A 22,479-nucleotide genomic window follows, 5' to 3' on the forward strand; every position below is an offset into this window, starting at 1 on the left:
TTTAAACAGGGAGTAAACCAGCTTAGTCTGGCTGGGGGATTTTAAACAGGGAGTAGACCAGCTTAGTCTGGCTGGGGGACTTTAAACAGGGAGTAAACCAGCTTAGTCTGGCTGGGGGATTTTAAACAGGGAGTAGACCAGCTTAGTCTGGCTGGGGGACTTTAAACAGGGAGTAGACCAGCTTAGTCTGGCTGGGGGATTTTAAACAGGGAGTAGACCAGCTTAGTCTGGCTGGGGGATTTTAAACAGGGAGTAGACCAGCTTAGTCTGGCTGGGGGATTTTAAACAGGGAGTAGACCAGCTTAGTCTGGCTGGGGGATTTTAAACAGGGAGTAGACCAGCTTAGTCTGGCTGGGGGATTTTAAACAGGGAGTAGACCAGCTTAGTCTGGCTGGGGGATTTTAAACAGGGAGTAGACCAGCTTAGTCTGGCTGGGGGATTTTAAACAGGGAGTAGACCAGCTTAGTCTGGCTGGGGGACTTTAAACAGGGAGTAGACCAGCTTAGTCTGGCTGGGGGACTTTAAACAGGGAGTAGACCAGCTTAGTCTGGCTGGGGGACTTTAAACAGGGAGTAGACCAGCTTAGTCTGGCTGGGGGACTTTAAACAGGGAGTAGACCAGCTTAGTCTGGCTGGGGGACTTTAAACAGGGAGTAGACCAGCTTAGTCTGGCTGGGGGACTTTAAACAGGGAGTATATCAGCCCGAAATTTTCTTTGCTAAAGAAATAGCAAATGTTGAGTGCGAAGGGCATCGACTCGTTTTTTTTGTAGCCAAAACCAAATATCAGCGCAAAGCAATCACCCCAGTTAGGGCTGCGAAAAACGCCGAACCCGTCGGTACACGGGAAAAGGCGAAGAAAAAGAAGAAGAATTATTGGGGAAAGATATTTGTGACAAGCATTGAAGTATGCTCAACACAATTAAAAATTCCTTCCCTCCTTAAATTGAAACTTGAACGAACAAAAATTGGGTCGGGAGAGAACTCGGTGACGTCCATGCTCAACACAATTAAAAATTCCTTCCCTCCTTAAATCGAAGCTTGAACTGAAAAAAGATCCCCCTTGGACGTTTTATTTCGTTGGTTTAAAACTTTCCTCCCCCCCCCCCAGAAAATAGATCGCCCCGGTTATTTCGTAGAGCCCACCATCGTCACCGGCCTTCCTCACAATAGTCGCGTAGTTCATCGGGAGACATTCGCCCCCATTGTGTACGTGTTCCCCTTTGATAGTCTGGACGAGGCTATCACCTGGAATAACGAGGTCAAACAAGGCCTGTCCAGCAGTATCTTCACCAAAGATGTCACCAACTTGTTCAAGGTAAATACTATAGGGACCAACTTGTTCAAGGTAAATACTACGATATCTTCTTCTTCTTCGTACCTCGCCATTTTATATTGAAATAAAATAGAATATGTCAGCCTAGTTAGCAATGTTCGTTCCCGCAGCGGCCGGTTTTCTCCTATCCTGTCTTCCTTCTCTCTTCGATTTCGGGACGATTAGACCTAGCAGTTACAGTTCCCTCAAACCCTGTCAAAAAAAAACTACATTATGTACACGTACCAGACTAAAGATTTTATCTTTCTCGTTTCAGTGGCTCGGGCCGCAAGGCTCGGACTGCGGCCTTATCAACGTCAACATTCCGACAAACGGGGCGGAAATTGGCGGCGCTTTTGGCGGCGAAAAGTACACGGGCGGCGGCCGGGAATCAGGGTCGGATTCGTGGAAACAGTATTGCCGCCGATCTACCGTCACGATCAACCATGGCAAGGAAATCACCCTCGCCCAGGGGATCAAGTTTGAGTGAATGGTGATGGAAAATTAAGTGAATGAGAAAGGGATTTGAGTGAAATGAGACCGAAATTTGAGTGAATTACAAGGAAATTTGTCTGAATGATGAAGCAATGATCGGAGCTCAGGGGATAAAGTTTGAGTGAATGGTGGTGATGGGATTTGAGTGAATGGCAAGGAAATGACTCTCGCCCAGGGGATCAAGTTTGAGTGAATCATTGAAGAATTCGAGTAAATGGCAAGGAAATGCAATTTTTTGACCGGGTCCTTCTACATACAAGCAAAATTGAGCCAAGCTCGAAAGAAAAAAGGAAAATAAAAACCAGAATCTTGGTTCCAGTATGAAATGTAATTTTATTGTAAAAGTTTAAAATACTTTATAATTAGGTATGATTTATATGCAAAGACTCAAGTATTTAAATTCAAAGACTTAAGTAAACAAAGAACACCAAATGAAAAGCTTATGACAGACAGATTCCATTAACAAGTACCTACCTACATCTACCTACTTTTAATAAAATAAAGCGATCAATAACTTTAGTAGGCATTCCATGATGACCCATGAAAAGATTACCATTTGCCAGCCTCTTGTTAGCTTGGGGCCTTGGAGGGCAGTGCGCCTGCCTTGTAAGCACTAAGTCGCGGGTTCGAATCCTGTCCAGGGCAGGAGTCTTTTTTTTTTATAGCCTCAATAAAGTCAGGACGGATAAGGTTGGCATCTTATTAATTCAGATAGGTACAGGAAAGGTTGAATGAAAAAACTTCATGAAAGCCGAAATTGATTAGGATTAGATAATCACGCAAAATTTGTGTCCATTTCAAGTAATCACTTAAGCAGTTTATGATAAAATAGATTTGTAATGGCAATGTGTAATGGACCTATAAAGGTTATACACTGTATTTGTACCTAAGTATATGATATAATAATGTTAGTACATAATAATACATGCAGTAATGTAATAACTTTTCATTAGGTAATCACGCAAAATTTGTGTCCATTTCAAGTAATCACTTAAGCAGTTTATGATAAAATAGATTTGTAATGGCAATGTGTAATAGACCTATAAAGGTTATACACTGTATTTGTACCTAAGTATATGATATAATAATGTTAATACATAATAATACATGCAGTAATGTAATAACTTTTCTTAGAAAAAAAATCGTAGAAAAATGTCTTTAAAACGTAAAGATAGGTTCGGGCCACCTTAAAAAACAATTGGACAATTTCAAAACAGAAAAAGAAGGTATTCCTCCAAATTTTGGTGAGCAAAATTTACGTTTATCGGAGTTGAAGTTTTTTGTGCCAATTTTTCTTTAGAGTGGCCCATTTAACATTAATCTGATGGTTGCAACCAGGCGTCCTGGAATGTAATCTTACACAAAATAACTGGAAAATATATGGCATAGCAATGATTTTTAAAAGCGCTAGGTCGCGGGTTCGATTCCAGCCCGCGGCGGATTTCATTCTAAACAGATAATGTTCGTTCTCGGAACGGTTGGCTCTCTCTTATCCTCTCTTTCTTCGCTTTCGGGACAAGAAGACCTTAGCAGTTACAGCTCCCTCTATCCAAACGCGGTCCCAACTTTTTTTTTAAGCTATAAAAGCCAGTTATATCAGCATCATTAAAAGAAACCTTAGGTGTATTTTCATTTGGGGAAACTTTCGGACACGGAACCGAGTTCGTTCTCGGAACGGTTGGCTCTCTCTTATCCTCTCTTTCTTCGCTTTCGGGACAAGAAGACCTTAGCAGTTACAGCTCCCTCTATTCAAACGCGGTCCCAACTTTTTTTTTTTTAAGCCATAAAAGCCAGTTATATCAGCACCATTAAAAGAAACCGTAGGTGTATTTTCATTTAGAGAAACTTTCGGACACGGAACCGGTTCCCTTTTGGAAATCTGAATGGCGCCTTACACCTGTACTAAACCATAGGAAATCCAAGATGGCGCGCCATCGGAACCGGTTCCCTTTTGGAAATCTGAATGGCGCCTTACACCTGTACTAAACCATAGGAAATCCAAGATGGCGCGCCATCGGAACCGGTTCCCTTTTGGAAATCTGAATGGCGCCTTACACCTGTACTAAACCACAGGAAATCCAAGATAGCGCGCCATCGGAACCGGTTCCCTTTTGGAAATCTGAATGGCGCCTTACACCTGTACTAAACCATAGGAAATCCAAGATGGCGCGCCATCGAAAGCGGTTCCGAAAGTTTCCCACAAGGAAAATACACCTCTTTTCTTCTAAACCACCGAAATGATTCCGAGAAATCAAAGACATACACTAAGCTTACTATAAAACTAGTACAGCTACTTTTTAATCCTCGCCTAAACGTAGGTTCTAATCTATCAGTAGATATTATGGTCATTAACCCATTAAAATTTGATGGGACACAAGTAGATTTGTCTGGCAGGTGGTTACCAGCTATGGGTACCTAATTGATCAGTTCATGCGGTTTTACACGCTTTAACCGTCTTGACTTTAGTACTTACAATGCTGTGGTTTACTGGACTTGAAGTTTTTGTACTGGACGTTTCGGGTCCAAAAACCAGACGCGTCTTCAGCAGTTTGTCACAATTATATCATGATAAAAAAAAGGTCATTTAAGACTTCACATTGTTTGTTCAGTAGTATGTACCATTGCACATATTCACCAGAGGGTGGTTACTTACGTCAAGTTGCAGGATGTCCCAGGACTTGGTGATCTCCGGATTTTTGCCGTAGTCCGAAATCGTCTCGTTCATCTTGGTCTGAAGCATGAGGTCGATGTCGTTCTTCAGATAATAGCCAGAGAGCGCCACCAGCGCTTCCAGAATTACTATCACGAAAAGAAGCAGGGAGAACTGAAATGAAATGGAAATTTGATTGTTATTATTAGGTATTATTATTTTATTACATTTTTAGATTATATTTAGATTATTTAGAACAATAAATGTATTATGGTCTCGGAATTTCAATTAAATATGAATAATTCTTATTTTACGCAAGCGTGAAGAGCTTCGCGTAGTTACGCAAACGATCGCGTTGTGCGCTCCCTGGGGCTTCGAGGTTCGCGGGGTTGTGCAAGCCGGAAGTCGGTCGCGTTGCGCAACCCCGCGGGCTTTGCGAAGTTAGTCAGCCACACACGTCACGGATGCCATATAGGGCGAGTAAACCGGGGACGATACATTACGAGGATCTTCTTCTTCAAGGTATTTAAAAATTACTTCAAGGCACATTCTTTTACTTCCATTCATATCCAAGACTTGAAAAGTTTGGTGAGAAAATTTCCGTCTTGTCCCCAAATCACCAAAGTATGGAAAAGTATTTACAATTCCATATTTTGACATGATTCGTTTAAATTCAAAATTCTGCTTTTCCATTGGCTATTACACTTGTAAGATACTTTTCCATACTTTGGTGATTTAGGGCACTGGCCGGGCTTCAAACCCAGCACCTCCGTGTTGAGTCAGTGCTCTTGACCACTCGGTCACAGAGGTGGACGCTTTTTGCCACCACCCGTTCGGCTGAGGTGCGTTCGCAACTTACCATGATGAGCATACAGTTGCTCTCGCGGATGGCACCACAACATCCGAAGAAGGCGACCACAAACACTGCCACGCCCACAATAATCAGAACCCATGGTGGCGAATAGAACTTGTCGTCTATGAACCGGGAATAATTGTAGTAGGCGTTCTTGATGATAATACCCACGGTGATTAGGGCTAGACCTGAGATCTGGAAACAAAGGAAGGGGTGAAGTTTATTTATTTATATAATACAATATAAGGGTTAGACTCTTGGGACAATTTACAAAAATAATATGATTGGTACATAAAGGAAGGTGAAACAAAATTGTCCCAAAAGCAAAGAGAGGAGGACGGCACAAGAGAAAGCCAGTCGTTTCCGAGGAACGAACCTCATTTCATGTTTAGGATAAAGTTTGCTCCGAAGGGGAATCGAACCCGCGACCTAGCGCGCTGCCTTCCGAGCTAACTGGGCTGGCTTGCTAAGGCTAAACCTAAAAGCATGGAGTGGGAGAGCATAGAGCATCGACCAGTTAGAGGGAAGTGACGATAGAGGAAGCGACGAATTCAAACCGCAATGGAGAATTGGAACCCGCTAGGGGTGGTGGGCATCATTTCGGCCTTCAACTTTCCCGTGGCCGTGTACGGGTGGAACGCGGCCATTGCACTGGTAAACGAACTTCATTGGGACACCCTGTAGGTGTAGGAAAAACCTTTAGACTTTAGAGTAATTCCAGGATATGATAAATGGACCCTCGAAAACCACAGCTCAAAAACTAGTGAATCTGAGCAGAAACAACATCAGAATGATAGTTGGACTGCTCACAGGTCACTGCCATTTGAGGAAACACCTAAAGCCTAAACACGGGAATTTCGCCAGAAAAGACCCCCATTTCAGTGAATCTGAGCAGAAACAACATCAGAATGATAGTTGGACTGCTCACAGGTCACTGCCATTTGAGGAAACACCTAAAGCCTAAACACAGAAATTTCGCCAGAAAAGACCCCCATTTCAATGTAATGTAATGTAATGTAGAGTAATTCCATATCATTTGTCACACCTTCAAAAAGCCAAATACATATGTAGTACAACTTTCTGCACAAGGAACGAGAAGTCCTTTGTGAAATGGCGTAGTGGTCAAGACGCTCGCCTGGTAAACATCAGGAGGGTGTCGATTCGATCCCAGCCGAGGCATGGAATTTTATCCTCATTTATTTGAGAATTTGACCACATACCTATTAATGGGGCTCAAGGGTTAGGTGGTAGAGAACGCCTCCGGCGTTGACCTCGAAGTGCTACATCGGTTTGCGATTTGAAACTGGTAACTGCCCCCACCCTGGTTTCAAACTGTTTCCCCTCCCTTTACCCCTGATTTCAGACTGTTGGCAACACTGTGTTATGGAAAGTTACACCATATAACTAATCATCCTGTATTTTAAACTGCCCCCTTTTTTCCTCTGGTTTCAGACAGTTGGCAACACTGTGTTATGGAAAGTTACACCATATAACTAATCATCCTGTATTTTAAACTGCCCCCTTTTTCCCCTGGTTTCAGACAGTTGGCAACACTGTGCTGTGGAAAGGGGCGCCCTCTACCTCTCTGGTATCCATAGCAACCAATCGCATTGTATCTAGCGTCCTAGAGAAGAATAAACTGCCCGGCGGTGTTGCCAGCTTGTGCACGGGGGGCGTGGATGTGGGCGAGGCAATGGCGACAGATGACAACGTCGCATTGGTCTCGTTCACTGGAAGTACGCACGATATTTAACATACGAGACCTTGTTTAGACTGCTGGGGTAAAGGGACTTTTCAGTCCTATTCGGGCAGGATAAACGAGGTATATTCTATACTAAGTACCAGCTTACCTGTACAACCATCAGACAAAACGATACAACCTGTATTTCACAGAATGTTAAGCAACATTTTGCTTGGTTGGTATCTAGACGGGTGGCTACTAGTACAGCTACTTTTTAATCCTCGCCTAAACGTAGGTTCTAATCTATCAGTAGATATTATGATCATTAACCCATTAAAATTTGATGGGTTATATTTACTAGTACAGCTACTTTTTAATCCTCGCCTAAACGTAGGTTCTAATCTATCAGTAGATATTATGATCATTAACCCATTAAAATTTGATAGGTTATATTTAACATACGAGACCTTGTTTAGACTGCTGGGGTAAAGGGACTTGTCCTATTCGGGCAGGATAAACGAGGTATATTCTATACTAAGTACCAGCCTACCCGTGCAACCATCAGACAAAACGATACAGCCTGTATTTCACAGAATGTTAAGCAACATTTTGCTTGGTTGGTATCTAGACGGGTGGCAGAGACAACACGGTCTGCTATTTCGGATACAAAATACAGGTGTTAATCGTTTGATTTTTAGAATAAGCTATTATGGGTAAAAAATTAATATGTGTGATCAACTGATCAATAAAACCATTAAAACATGTTTGACTTTGATTCAAAATGGCGAACGTGTTGCATTTTGGCCATTTTGAACGGTATTCTTCTCTCCCCTTCCGTTTTTTTTCCACAAAAAAGGCCTAATAATTTCCGCCATTTTGATATGAACAAATATTCTCGCCATCAAATCAGACTGGCCCATCAGATATTTGGAAATGTTGCTTCCAGTCTTTTGCTCATAAACATGGCCCTCTATTATGGGTAAAAAATTAATATGTGTGATCAACTGATCAATAAAACCATTAAAACATGTTTGACTTTGATTCAAAATGGCGAACGTTCTGCATTTTGGCCATTTTGAACGGTATTCTTCTCTCCCCTTCCGTTTTTTTCCACAAAAAAGGCCTAATAATTTCCGCCATTTTGATATGAACAAATATTCTCGCTATCAAATCAGACTGGCCCATCAGATATTTGGAAATGGTGCTTCCAGTCTTTTGTTCATAAACATGGCCCTATTTTTTGGCCGTATGCCGTATTTTGTTTATAAATATGGCCCTATTTCAGGCAGTATTTGGTTCATAAATATGGCCCCCTTTTTAGCCAGTATTTAGTAATTAAATATGGCTCTACTTTTTTATCGATTCTCTTTTTTTTAGGCGCACGGCAGTGCGCCAGGCCAAGTTCCGGCCTCAGCACGCCAGTGTGTATATTAACCGAATGAAAGTCAAACATAGGCCGTAAAATACGAATAAAAAATACTGTCATTTACTTCATTTTATGTACAATACAAACGTCAAATTATGAAATGGAAATTCTGAAAGTGATCATCAGAGAAATAGAAAGTAAAAAATGTAATTTTTGTAGAAATACACAATGGCTTCGGGAGTTGTATTTTCCATTCATAAACTGAGATGATTTTCCCTGTCCTGAAGCTCATTTCTCCTCTTTTAAAGGAAAATATGGGAATTAGTTCAACCACTAGGTGGCGTGGTAGCGCCTGTACTAAATTGCCTGTACTAAATTGGAAATCCAAGATGGTGTATTCTCAACCATCGAAGGTCTAGAGTTTCCATAAGAAATACACAGAGTGCAGAGACTGTGGGAGAGAAATGTTCCGCTCTCGACCAACATTTTGAGTTTCGTTTATGTTTTTAGTTAGATAACTACTTATGCAGCTAATAGGGAGTGCGCAGCGGGACCATATTTTTTCATTATTTTCTACAAGTTCGGCCATGCCTTTTCTACAAGTTTGGCCATACTTCGGGATGAACTAGCGGGATTCCAAAGCGAAGCGACGGAATTCAGATAGTACAATATAAGAATTGGACTCTTGGGACAATTTACAAAAATAATATGATTGGTACATAAAGGAAGGTGAAACAAAATTGTCCCAAAAGCAAAGAGAGGAGGACGGCACAAGCTCTAAGGGTTAGGTGGTAGAAAACGCCTATGGCGTTAACCTCGCCTAGTGGTTGCCTTCCACTCAAGAGTCTATTATTATTATTAAATCCAAAATGAGAATTAATTTCCCTTCTCACCTCAGTTTCAACTTTTCTCTTCGTCCGATCCATTTCTTGTTTGGCTTGATGATCCTTGATGAGTTTCTCTTCAAGTTCTGCAATGGTGGCCTCATGTTTGGTCTTCAGCTTGGCCAGGTGTTTCGCCTTCTCTTCCTCTTCAGCCAGAGCTTGGGCGAGGTCCGCCGCTCTCTCTTCCAGAACCTGAGGAATGGAATAGCTTAGGTAGTAAAGTAGAAAAAACAGGGATTTTCAAACTGTACAACTGCCTCCCCTTCGGCTACACTCTACTCGCCTACTCACATTAACCTCTTCAGCCAGAGCTTGGGCGAGGTCCGCCGCTCTCTCTTCCAGAACCTGAGGAATGGAATAGCTTAGGTAGTAAAGTAGAAAAAAAAACAGGGATTTTCAAACTGTACAACTGCCTCGCCTTCGGCTACACTCTACTCGCCTACTTACATTAACCTCATCTTACAAGTAGGTATAAGAATCTTGCTGTTACTAAACTTGATAGGAACTGAAGAATTCACTCAAAAATAGAACGGGTACCTATTTGCAACAATTTCCTCATTTTGGATTTCCGTCCGGGGCGGAAAGTGTTATATTTCAGGTAACAGATAAGTTTCGTTCTCGGAACGACTGGCTTTCTCCAATCCTGTCTTCCTCTTCTCTTCGCTTTCGGGATGACAAGGCCTATGCAGTTAAAGTTCTATCATGGAACTGTAACAAAGGAGGTCTCAGCGTCCCAAACAGCAGAAAGTCAGCCGTTCTGAGAACAAACCTTAGGATAAAGTTCGCTCCGAGCTGGAATCGAATCTTCCAAACTAACTAGTCTGCTACCCGAAGATTGTTCTTACCTTCTTCTCCTTGGAATATTTGACATTGGTATCCTCAGCCAGGGCAAGTTCTTCTTCAATCTTCTTCAGCTTGGCCTCACATTGCACTTTGTCCATGAACATCTTCTGTTTAGCCTCCTCCTCGTCTTCTAGCTGCTCCTCTGTAAATAGTACAATGGAATAAAATTAATCTTCTTCTTCTTAGCCAGAGGTTCTCAAACTGGGGGGCGCGCCCCCTTGGGGGGGCGTGGAGACAAATCAGGGAAGGCGCGAGCTTTTCCTTGGGCAAGTTCTTCTTCAATCTTCTTCAGCTTGGCCTCACATTGCACTTTGTCCATGAACATCTTCTGTTTAGCCTCCTCCTCATCTTCTAGCTGCTCCTCTGTAAATAGTACAATGGAATAAAATTAATCTTCTTCTTAGCCAGAGGTTCTCAAACTGGGGGGCGTGGAGACAAATCAGGGAAGGCGCGAGCTTTTCCTATAAAAAAATCAAATTTATACCAAAATTACCTACCAGGTACTTAGTCTCCAACTCTAGTATTTTAATTATGTTAAGATCGATTAATTCTTGTCAGAGCTCGAAATATAATATGATGGATGAAGTCTTTTCTTAGAAAAAAAGCAGTTGAAAACCATTGGATAGGCGGGGGGATACTATACTGTTTAGTATATATTTTAGAAGAAGGACCCCACCCCACCACACCACACACCAAAGCAGTTGAAAAACATTGGATATAAGGGCGGATACTATACGGTTTAGAATAGTTTAGCTTTAGATGTTTTGAAGAAGGACCGCACTTCAGGTTTCTGGATAGGCGGGCGGGCGAATACCATACTGTTCAGATGTTTAGAAGAAGGACCGCACTTCAGGTTTCGCCACGGGCGGCGGGGCGCCGTGATGGCCGGCGTACTTCTTGGCCGCCTTTGCCGCCGACGAGCTCGAAGCCGTGGCCGAGAGCCGCTTGGGCGCCCCACCACCTCCACTACCGCCATGGTGGACGTGTGGCGTGGCCCCGGATGTGACTCGTAGACCTCACACGGTCTCGTACTCTTGCCGAATGGAGCTGGCCAGACAGCAGGCGAACAGACACCCGATGAGCTGAGAAACAGACGAGGAAGTGGAATATTAATAGTGCTTATTTATACGGCTCGCATAGGACTGAGAAGTCCTTTTACTCCAGCAGTAGGCTACTACCATGTATTATTGTGGTCAAATTCTCAAATTATAATGAGGATAAAATTCCATAACTCGGCTAGGATTCAACCCACGCCCTCCTGTTTACCAAGCGAGCGTTTTGACCACTTTTTTTTTCAGACAGGATAGGAGAAAGCCAACCGGTTCGAAAACGAACCTTATCTGTTTAGGATAAAATCCACCTCGGGTGGGAATCAAACACAGACGTGCTACCCTCCAAGGTAACTAAGCTGACGGTTTTCTTTTGAAGTAGGTAGCTCGACATTCAAAACATTCGCAACAATTGCGCAACTGGTGCGAACCAAATGTTTTCGGTGGGTACTAAGCTTTAAACTGCCAAGGGTAATGGACTTTCCGTCAAAGCATTTTCTTTTTTCAATCTTTATTTCAGAATAATAGGTAGGTACAACATAACATACATATTTATCCTCCCAAATTATTATTATAACCTCTAAGAGGAGCTGAATTCTTCGTGGTACCTATATAAAAAAAGAGCTTTTTGCTTTTTCAAAATTTTTGTAGATATCACAGCATTAGACTGTGGGAGTAAAGGGACATTTAAGTCTCATTCTAGTAATATTAACAGGCTATTCTACTAAGTGCCTCCTTTACTATTGTCATCCACTCGTATTATCATTCTTTATACACTGGTAATGCCGCCACTGGTCGCTACTTGATTAAAGTAGCTACTCAATTGTCCTCACGAGGCCGAGTGCACACCGAACTCCAAGCACAGAGCCGAAAAAACTTCGACCACGCCGGAATCGAACTCGGAACGAACGGAATTGCTACGAAATAAAAACGGCTGTGGAACACTCATCTTTAAAAAAATAAATAAATAGAATAGAATATACCCTGTTTATCATCCCGGAATGAGACTGAAAAGTCCCTTTACTCTCGCAGTCCAAACTTATGTATACAGGCCTGTGGAAAAATGAATGAATTGTGTAAATTCCTGTGGAAAAATGAATGAATTGTGTAAATTCCTGTGGAAAAATGAATGAATTGTGTGAATTCCTGTGGAAAAATGAATGAATTGTGTAAAATACTGACAATAGAAGCATAGATTATTTGAGCTGAGGGTAGCCAGCTTAGTTAGCTTGGTTTGGTTGGTAGCGCATCTGCCTTGTAAGCGCTAAGTCGCGGGGTCATTCCCGCTCGGGGTGGACTCCCGCAAAGGGCGGCGCCTAGACCACTACATCAGCTGCCTCGGTGGTGTAGTGGTCTAGGGGCTCGACTGGTAAACAGGAGGGCGTGGGTTCAATCCCAGCCGAGGTATGGAATTTTGTCCTCAATATAATTTGAGAATTTGACCACAATAATAGTAGTAGCCTACTGCTGGAGTAAAGGGACTTTTGAGTCCTATGCGAGCAGTATACTTAAGCACTTTTATTATTTTATCCTGAACGGATAATGTTTGTTTTCTCGGAACGGCTGGTTTTCTTCTATCCTCTCTTCCTTCCATTTCGGGACGATAAGACCTTAGCAGGTAAAGTTCCCTCTGTCAAACCTCTAAAAGAAAACGACTTACAAAACGTTCTTTGTCCTGTAAATTTCAAAACTAAAGCAACAAACGGGGAAAACCTCCAATAAACTAATTTTAATTTCAAAAGCCCTCAAAAACGATACATAAATCCTCTACTTTCTCGACAATGCTATCTCACATTCCACTCCGTGGCACAAACTATCCCATTTATTACCTACCTTTTCGCGGGTGACTATCCCATTTATTACCCACCTTTTCAATCAATATTCGTGTATCGAAAAATAAGGAAACTCGTTAAAACCAAATGACAATTATTTTTTACCTGGAATGGGATTCGATTAGGGAACCCTTGGCGACAGATTCGAATACCCTCCAGGACTCCGTTGCATCTCAGCTGATCCAACACCAGGGGGGCGTCAATCTTGCCCGCCCGCTTCTCATGATTGGGGATTATACAACGGACAAAGTTCGGGTTGGTGTTCCTTAGGGTGACCATGAGCTTGGTTAGTTGTTCCTTGTACAGTTGGGACACTGTACGGAACATACCCTTCCTAGAACACGAGGAATGCCCGCCCGCTTCTCATGATTGGGGATTATACAACGGACAAAGTTCGGGTTGGTGTTCCTTAGGGTGACCATGAGCTTGGTTAGTTGCTCCTTGTACAGTTGGGACACTGTACGGAACATACCCTTCCTAGAACACGAGGAAAAAAAAGGGAGAAACCTGATGAATGTGTCTGCCAAATATAGTAAAACCCTAGCTAAATACTGCTCGCTTCCGTGGTATCCTCAATCCATAAGTGCCTCCTGGGTGGTGCTAAATGAGCAGTCTAAGATGCAAGATGCCTCCCAAAGTGGTAAAATAATAGTAAACATTATAATTAGATTATGTCTTATGTACATACCTTGCCAGCATAGTGAACAATGGCAAAGTCGGCCACGCCACGGAAGTCTGTCTTCTTGAACTTGGCATGTTGAGAGTGAGATTGCACCAACTTCTCGACGAAACTACGATCTGTTGCCTTGGGGAACCAACACTCCTCGTCCAGTAGAGCCATGATGCCCATGGGCTGGAAATAAGAACAGAACAATACAATTAAACTACGATCTGTTGCCTTGGGGAACCAACACTCCTCGTCCAGTAGAGCCATGATGCCCATGGGCTGGAAGTGGGAAACTTCTTCTTTCCATCGAATATTTAGATTTCTCCGTGCTTTATTATTTTTTAGGTGGAATGCCGTGACCTTAGTTTTACTAGGGTTTGGTTTGAGGTGGTTGATTTCATAGTATTCTGTTAGTTCTTCTAGGGATTCTGTTAGGATTTCCTCAATTTCTTCAAATGTTGAGCATTGAGCAGCGACTGCTGTGTCATCGGCATAGGCAAACTTTTTTGTTCTTGTACTCTGGGTAGGTTGATCATTTGTGTAAATATTGTATAATATTGGAGCAAGAACACTTCCCTGAGCAAGACCATTTTTCTGAGTTCTCCAACGACTTTTTTCGTTCTGGCAGGTTACGAAGAAGCGTCTATCTTTCAAGGTGCACTGGATGAATTTTGTTAGGTGTGGGTCTTTTGTAACTTGATAGATCTTGTACGAGAGGCGTTTGTGGTTGATGGTATCATAAGCAGCACTTAAGTCAATAAATGCTACTCCAGTGATCAATTCTTTTTCAAAGCCATCTTCGATATATTGAGTCAGATTCAGCACCTGTCCGCAGCATGACTTTCCTGGTCTAAAACCAGCTTGTTCAGGAATTAAGGCATCATCAACAAATTCACTAATTCGGTTGAGGATCATTCGTTCCATTACTTTATATAGGTGACATAGTAATGAAACTGGGCGAAAGTTTTTGGCTTCTGTTGGGTCCTTTCCCGGTTTCAATAGGGCGGAAACGCGAGCTTTCCTCCGGCGAAAGTTTTTGGCTTCTGTTGGGTCCTTTCCCGGTTTCAATAGGGCGGAAACGCGAGCTTTCCTCCAGACTTTGGGTATATGGCATTGTTGGACACATTCATTGATAAGAGTAAGAATCCATTTGCATGTTTCAGGTCCGAAGCGTTTAATCTGCTCTGTTCTGATTTCATCGAGGCCAGGTGCTTTATTCTCTTTCATCTTGATGATTGCTTCATGCAGCTCGTCGATCGTAAATGGATTTGCAAGGAAGTTATTTTCATTGGATGGATCTCTTTCAATTTTTTGTTTAGTTCCTTTTTTTTTTTTGTTTAGTTTTAGAAATGCAAATGATCTTCACGAATAGGGATTTTTTTCTCCTTTTTCCCTCCCTCTCAGCCTGAAGTGGTGTTTTCCCCCTCGAAAAACTTTTTCTTGATTTAAGTTTTTCATTAAAGGATAAGACACATCCGATACCAGCCTACAGTTAGTTTGGAGAGTAGCACACTTGCCTTGTAAGCGCTAGGTCGCGGGTTTGATTCCCGCCCGAGAACGGGCGCTCAATCACTTTTTATTTTCATCCTGAGCATTTTCAGAAAAAAAAAAAAAAATCTTCGTTAAAAGTTAAAATATTACCACTTAGAAGTGAACATTGAAGACCCAGACATACCTACAAAACGTTAGATTAACGATATGGATTGTAAAGACTAGTTAGCTGGGAGGCTAATAGCACGTCTGCCTTGTAAGCGATTTCAACCTGAACGGATAAGGTTCGTTCTTGGAACGGCTGGCTTTCTCCTGTGAAGAGATAAGACCTTAACAGTTGCAGTTCCCTCTATCCAACCTCTTGAAAAAAAAACTATTCTATTCATTTCCGTTCTGTACACTGCTGAAGGCTTCACGAATCGAGGGAGGTTTAACATTGTTAGGGGGTTCCATTCAAATATGAAATGAGTAGCCGTCTCCTAGCAACCTCACAGCCTAACTAAGAGGTCTTGTGATTCAAATGGAGACTGATTCTAAACGTGTCAAGTGATGATTCAAAACAGGTACAAATAGGTGAAAGATACGTTCATGTGTGAGTGATTTCACAATGTGAAGTGACGAGCTAATCAGCCACATTCTAGTCATTCTAGTCGAGATAAGATAAGAAGAGCAGTGAGTACGGAATTATCCCTATTGACAGTATGACAGTTACCATTTTTCACAGAATTGTTTGTGAGCACCAGGGCCGTATCATTTCAGAGGGAGGGGGGCAACAAGAATAAAAACAGTGGCTTGCTTCAAATTAAAGGCCAATGCTTCTTGTATAGGTAACTACAAGTAGTCAGCTCACGCGGGAGACCCGGGTTCGATTTCCGGCGGGGTCAAGAAATTTGTATCATCCAAATGATTGATTCCGTGACTGGCTCATTCTAGTCATTCTAGTCGAGATAAGATAAGAAGAGCAGTGAGTACGGAATTATCCCTATTGACAGTATGACAGTTACCATTTTTCACAGAATTGTTTGTGAGCACCAGGGCCGTATCATTTCAGAGGGAGGGGGGCAACAAGAATAAAAACAGTGGCTTACTTCAAATTAAAGGCCAATGCTTCTTGTATAGGTAAGTACATTTAGTCAGCTCACGCGGGAGACCCGGGTTCGATTCCCGGCGGGGTCAAGAAATTTGTATCATCCAAATGATTGATTCCGTGACTGGCTATTGCGTGGGGCCCACTCAGCCTCGTGAGGAAAATGAGTAGCTATGACATGTAAATGCGCATAGCGACCGGTGCCAGTCCAAATGTTGTATGAACAATGGCCCACTCAGCCTCGTGAGGAAAGGGTCAAGAAATTTGTATCATGCAAATGATTGATACCGTGACTGGCTGTTGCGGGGCCCACTCAGCCTCGTGAGGAAATAGTAGCTATGACATGTAAATGCGCATAGCGACCGGTGCCAGCATGGTAGGTAAACATTGGTTGTTAGGATTATTGAGAATCAAGAAATTTGTATCATGCAAATGATTGATTCCGTGACTGGCTGTTGCGGGGCCCACTCAGCCTCGTGAGGAAAATCCAAGAAATTTGTATCATGCAAATGATTGATTCCGTGACTGGCCGTTACGGGGCCCACTCAGCCTCGTGAGGAAAATGAGTAGTATATATTATATTTTCGTGTCCAGAAATTACACAAGCAACAAACAAGTTTAGATAACAAAAAAAATAAATCAAAGGGTAAACAGTTTTAAATTTAAGTTTCAATGCAACTTTCTAGAGGTTAACGTATATATTTATATTTTCGTGTCCAGAAATTACACAAGCAACAAACAAGTTTAGATAACAAAAAAAATAAATCAAAGGGTAAACAGGCAACAGATTAACTAGGCTACCAGTAAAAAGATACACAATAACAATAAAATTATACCTAATCAGTGATTAATGTCTCGTACCCATGTACCTAAGTGAGTTGAAAAAAAGAGGGTTTCACCGCCGTTTTAATTGTGTACCAATGAAACGACTGCTACATTAGAATCGTGTGCTGTGTCACAGCATGCCCATTCCGTGGTATGACTCTCATCAGATGTGTGAGAATAGAATAGAATATACCTTGTTTATCCTGCTGGGATAGGACTGAAAAGTCCCTTTACCCTCGCAGTCTAAACAAGGTCTCCTATAAGAGGAAAAGAAGATTTTCTGTCCCTGTTCTATATTTACATCATTCCATCAGAAAAGTCTCGTACCCATGTACCTAAGTGATAATATGTACATACCTACTTACATAATTATAGAGAGTGAGATCAATAATATTTTGTAAAATCGAAAATAAAATAAAAGGGCACCCTTGCCAAAAACAAATTAGTATCTAAAGGTAAATAAAATAATAATGATCTATATCTTTTTTTAAAAAAGTAAAAAATGGAACAAACAAATCATAAAAAATAAAAGAGGAACTCGAATCCTGTCATTGCACATATCAGCTTAGTTGATTGCTGGTGGCAGATAGGAATATAAATAAATCGTAGTGTATGTAAATATACTCCCATTTAGGCCAGAAATCAAATTAAGCCTTAACCCTTTGAAGCATACCGGTTTCACAGTGTAACCACCTTCTATACTGCGCCTCAGACGTACACAGATATAGGAATCATGCTGATAACTCGAATCCTGTCATTGCACATATCAGCTTAATTGATTGCTGGTGGCAGATAGGAATATAAATAAATCGTAGTGTATGTAAATATACTCCCATTTAGGCCAGAAATCAATTAAGCCTAAAAAGAGAGAAGGAAGACAGAATAGGAAAGAGCCAGCCGTTTCGAGGACGATCCTTAGCTGTTTAAGATAAAATTCGCCCCGGGCGGGAATCGAACCCGCGACTTAGCGCTCACAAGGCAGACGCGCTACCCTCCAAGCTAGATTAGTATAAGATTAACTCAACTTTTAGGGCTGTTAGCCTCTACATCTAAGCCTCAGAGTGAGTTTTTTGTGTATGAAGTATAAGTAGTGCTTTATTTAGACTGTCAGCTTGGAACAAGTTGTTCCATTATGAAGTTAAAACAAAGCTAACTAGACTGGTGTTAGCTCCCTTGTTCCACTCAAGAGCTTGTATTTCTTGTATTTTATGAGTTAAGTTCATATATTTTTTTTTTTTTTTTTTTTTTTTTTTTTTTTACAAACAATCTGTGTATGAAGTATAAGTAATGCTTTATTTAGACTGTCAGCTTGGAACAAGTTGTTCCATCATGAAGTTAAAACAAAGCTAACTAGGCTGGTGTTAGCTCCCTTGTTCCACTCAAGAGCTTGTATTTCTTGTATTTTATGAGTTAAGTTCCTTTTTTTTTTTTTTTTTTTTTTTTTTTAAAAAAAAAAAATTTGGGGGCCACGGTTTTTTTTTTTTTTTAAAACACAAAAAATTGTAGGTGACTCAGGATTTTTATTTTTGTAAAACTGATAAAGAGTGTCTCATTTTCAATTTAATGCAAATAAATCCTTCCCTTAGTCACTAGTGCATCTTGAAGTAAATCCCAATTGCACAACATTATCATGTCTAATGAATCATCGTTCATCTCATTAGTCATCAATGTCATCATTAATAATTAAAAACATTAGGTAGGTACCCAATTGAGAGCAGGATGTTTCCAGACAAAGAGTAGAAAATACAGGTACAGTAGAACCTCGATAATTTCAACTTAAATTATTTCAACTGCAAAATCCATTGTTTTTTTCTATCTTTCAAAGGATATCCTATCTTATCAGAGGAAAAGATCATAGAAAGTGATCATTTCAACCACAATCATTTTTTCTATCTTTCAAAGGATATCCTATCTTATCAGAGGAAAAGATCATAGAAAGTGATCATTTCAACCACAATCATTTCAAATACCCCCGGTCCCAATTAGTTAAAATAATCGAGGTTCTACTGTAAATGAAACTGCAATGTAGCTTGTTTCACAATGACAAGAAATTACAAAGAAACAGGAGGCCTGAAAGTAGGTTAACTGAAATAAAGAAAATATATCTTTTGTTCAGAAAACTTTTCAATTTCTTTTCTTCTTCTACCCGTCTTTCATTTATTTTATTATTATTTCAAACTTCCTCTCAGAGAAAATAATATTAGTAAGTACCCTAACACCAACATTTTGGTAACTTTACTTCAGTTGAGTATATTTCCTCCCTTTGCTACTAATAGGTACCTATGCTGTATAGAGTGTATAGCCTAAAGGTAATATTGGCAATAAGATAAGTAGGTAAATGAATAAAGAAGCTAATAAATCATTCAATATAGGTATTGATTGATACCATTGTTACATAAATAGCACTTTGGTATTTTTACTTCCTAGATATGCTTGGATTGCTTGGTAGAATTGGCAGATTGATGCAACCATCTGCCTAGAATTCTAAATTGCACATTGTTGCTTCATATTGCTAAAATGTTATTTTCATGTTACTTATCATAGCAGAAAACAAGGAGTCAAAGAGTCACAGTGATTAATGTGTAATTCATCCGTGAAATCTGGACTCTGCTCTATGTTAATCAGAGAAAAACATGGGGTTATCATCAGTATGTTGAAGTGCACACAATTTTTCATTTTCCAAAATGTCTAGGTAAGAGTACAAAGAAAGTATGAAATCTGGACTCTGCTCTATGTTAATTAGAGAAAAACATGGGGTTATCATCAGTATGTTGAAGTGCACACAATTTTTCATTTTCCAAAATGTCTAGGTAAGAGTACAAAGAAAGTAAGTATGTATAAGTACCCCCCCAAAAAAAAGACATTGAATGTCACTGTACAACTGCTAGGGATGACAGGTTTTAGGTACCTTGCAATTTGCAATAAGCTAACCGCCTCCTCACATTAACCTCACCCAACCAGAGTGCAGCTAGGAAAAGCCAGCAGTAGGTACATAACTGACTTGATAATACTACCATGCCAAAAGAGGGGTAAAGAGCTTCAGAAAGAGGGAAATCAACTGTTTCCAAGATAATATTTTTTTTTGTCACCCATCTGGATACCAACCACATGCAACCTTGCTGAACTTTTGCCAAGTGGTGATTCCTAGTGCATCACTAGGAATCTGTTCACAACTACCTCAAGGGGGGGAGGGGAGTAAAGGTGCAAGAAAGTGAACTTACTGGACAAGACTGTGTCAGTTTTTAGCCAAAGCATGGCATTTCATCATCTAGATATTTGAAAGAATCAAACTCCTAGAGCCTGGTCTGCCTTATCATAAGACAACTTGTGTTTACCAGGCCCAAGGGACACCTAAAGTATTAAATCCTACCCAGTGGTTACCTTCAATTTAGACTATCATCCCAAAAGCAAAGAGAAGAGGAAGACAGGATGGGAAAAAGACAGCTGTGTCAAGCATGAACCTTATTTTTGTCATTACCTGGCAAACAGGTATCTGAACAGCGTTTTACTTACCGAAAACAGCAAATTGAAGAAGAACAAAATGTACTTGATACAACTCATTCCTATTGAATCCACATCACCTACATATTTGAAAGAATCAAACTCCTAGAGCCTGGTCTGGCTTATCATAAGACAACTTGTGTTTACCAGGCCCAAGGGATAGGTGATTGAGATTGTTCAGAACTCCTAAAGTATTAAATCCTACCCAGTGGTTACCTTCAATTTAGACTATCATCCCAAAAGCAAAGAGAAGAGGAAGACAGGATGGGAAAAAGACAGCCGTTTCAAGCATGAACTTTATTTTTGTCTTGGGTAATTATGCAGAAGTCACGTCCGTGGAACCTAACCCTATAATAACACTAATCACTGCTCTAATTGTGAAAACTTCTTCTTGCATTTAACCTAACCCTATAATAACACTGGTCACTGCTCGTGCTCGTTTGTGCCAGTTCCTTTGGTAGCAATATTCCACGGACGTGACTTCTGCACAAGTACCAACTAGTCTGGCAAATAGGTATCTGAACAGCGTTTTACTTACCGAAAACAGCAAATTGAAGAAGAACAAAATGTACTTGATACAACTCATTCCTATTGAATCCATTTTGGCTCTGGTTCCTTACTCCAACGTTTCACAGGAAAATGGGTGATAGGCTGGAGTTATGGATTAAACAAATAGTCTGCTCGAGAATATTCTAATCAGAAATCAACGTAAATTGATAAAATAGAGAACAAAACCGTGGAAACACACACCTACTACCTGCCACACAAAACTGTACCTACTTCAAAAACTGGTGTTCGGACTGTTCGGAGTTCGGATTTTCGGTGTTCGGTCGGGTTTCGGGCGATGCGCTTAAACGTTTCACTGGAAAATGGGTGGTAGGCTGGAGTTATGGATTAAACAATGCTCGAGAATATTCTAATCAGAAATCAACGTAAATTGATAAAACAGAGAACAAAACCGTGGAAACACACACCTACAACCTGCCACACAAAACTGACAAAACTGTACTTCAAAAACTGGTGTTCGGACTTTCGGACCTTTCGGTGTTCGGTCGGGTTTCGGGCGATGCGCTTTGGATAAAATTTTTTTATCAACATCAGATTTCAAGGCCAAAAATCGATAAAAACATGTCCGGCTAAGGTTCGTTCACATCTCACTCGGTGAAACAAACCTTATTATGACTTTATTTGGGGTTTTACCTCTAATTGATTTTAAAATAAAATGTAAATTTTACAATAGTGATAATGGTATAAAATTAAGATATTGCACAAAACAAAACTGTACCTACTTCAAAAACTGGTGTTCGGACTGTTCGGAGTTCGGATTTTCGGTGTTCGGTCGGGTTTCGGGCGATGCGCTTTGATAATTTTTTTTTATCAACAGATTTCAAGGCCAAAAATCGATAAAAACATGTCCGGCTAAGGTTCGTTCACATCTCACTCGGTGAAACAAACCTTAAATGACTTTATTTGGGGTTTTACCTCTAATTGATTTTAAAATAAAATGTAAATTTTACAATAGTGATAATGGTATAAAATTAAGATATTTTTAAATAATTATTAATGATTAATTTAAAATTAACCCATAGAAAAAATAAAATTGATAAAGTAGCTGGCTTTTTTATATTTAGGGTGTGTTTATGAACAGGGCTGAGATGAGCTCGGACGACGTGAGATAGCTGTCCCGGCGGCAATTTTTAAAATTCATTTTATATTTATTTTTGTTTGCTTTGTAATTTGCTTGTTTTTAATAGCTAATATAAATGAAAAGTATAATATAAACGTTCAAACTAAAGATAAAAAGTAAAAAATGAATTCAGATTGTACAAGTTGCGGAAAAAAAATCAAAAATTCGAATTTCCCGCCAACTTTACACGCAAAAAGTCCGACGATGTCCTACGATGGCCCTGTTCATAACCACGGCCTTAACCGGAAAATACGC

At 40.6% G+C, this 22,479-nt stretch overlaps 2 protein-coding genes and 1 long non-coding RNA gene across 6 annotated transcripts in view; 2 read left to right on the plus strand and 1 right to left on the minus strand.

Annotated features, from left to right (window-relative positions):
- LOC103507305 (alpha-aminoadipic semialdehyde dehydrogenase) overlaps positions 1-2,351 on the plus strand; it is a 6,688-nt gene extending 4,337 nt beyond the window's left edge. The window contains exons 7-8 of the mRNA XM_026822210.1: positions 1,055-1,316; positions 1,591-2,351. Coding sequence (XP_026678011.1) covers positions 1,055-1,316; positions 1,591-1,803 — 475 coding nt within the window. The 3' untranslated portion in view covers positions 1,804-2,351. The remainder of the gene's footprint in view (positions 1-1,054; positions 1,317-1,590) is intronic.
- A 2,047-nt stretch (positions 2,352-4,398) lies between these two features.
- LOC103507299 (leukocyte surface antigen CD53-like) lies at positions 4,399-21,613 on the minus strand. 4 transcript variants are annotated; one of them, XM_017443264.2, is made up of 5 exons: positions 21,390-21,613; positions 21,126-21,159; positions 20,550-20,599; positions 5,318-5,506; positions 4,399-4,632 (listed from the first exon to the last, which is right to left on the minus strand). In XM_017443264.2, the coding sequence occupies exons 2-5, from the start codon at positions 21,136-21,138 to the stop codon at positions 4,414-4,416; spliced, it is 471 nt and encodes a 156-aa protein (XP_017298753.1). In that variant the 5' UTR covers positions 21,139-21,159; positions 21,390-21,613; the 3' UTR covers positions 4,399-4,413. The 4 variants fall into 4 exon arrangements, with proteins under 4 accessions (XP_017298753.1, XP_008469974.1, XP_008469975.1 ...); XM_008471752.3 differs by lacking the exon at positions 20,550-20,599 and having other exon boundaries at positions 21,076-21,159; positions 21,390-21,611; XM_008471753.3 differs by lacking the exon at positions 21,390-21,613 and having other exon boundaries at positions 21,126-21,370.
- On the plus strand, positions 7,250-7,795 carry LOC113466629. Its single transcript, XR_003390973.1, has 2 exons — positions 7,250-7,339; positions 7,439-7,795. It is a non-coding gene; the product is annotated as an uncharacterized LOC113466629 (long non-coding RNA).
- Positions 21,614-22,479: the final 866 nt, after the last annotated feature.

Source organism: Diaphorina citri, unplaced genomic scaffold (genome assembly GCF_000475195.1).
Source record: "Diaphorina citri unplaced genomic scaffold, Diaci psyllid genome assembly version 1.1 scaffold304, whole genome shotgun sequence".
NCBI classification, from domain to species: Eukaryota; Metazoa; Arthropoda; class Insecta; order Hemiptera; family Psyllidae; genus Diaphorina; species Diaphorina citri.

Excerpts from the sequence above, each read along its gene's own strand:
- LOC103507299 (XM_017443264.2), bottom strand. Across the intron at positions 5,507-20,549 it reads TCTTCAATTTGCTGTTTTCG|ATCTCAGGTCTAGCCCTAAT; the intron begins GTAAGTAAAACG and ends CTTTGTTTCCAG. Across the intron at positions 4,633-5,317 it reads GCAACTGTATGCTCATCATG|TTCTCCCTGCTTCTTTTCGT; the intron begins GTAAGTTGCGAA and ends ATTTCATTTCAG.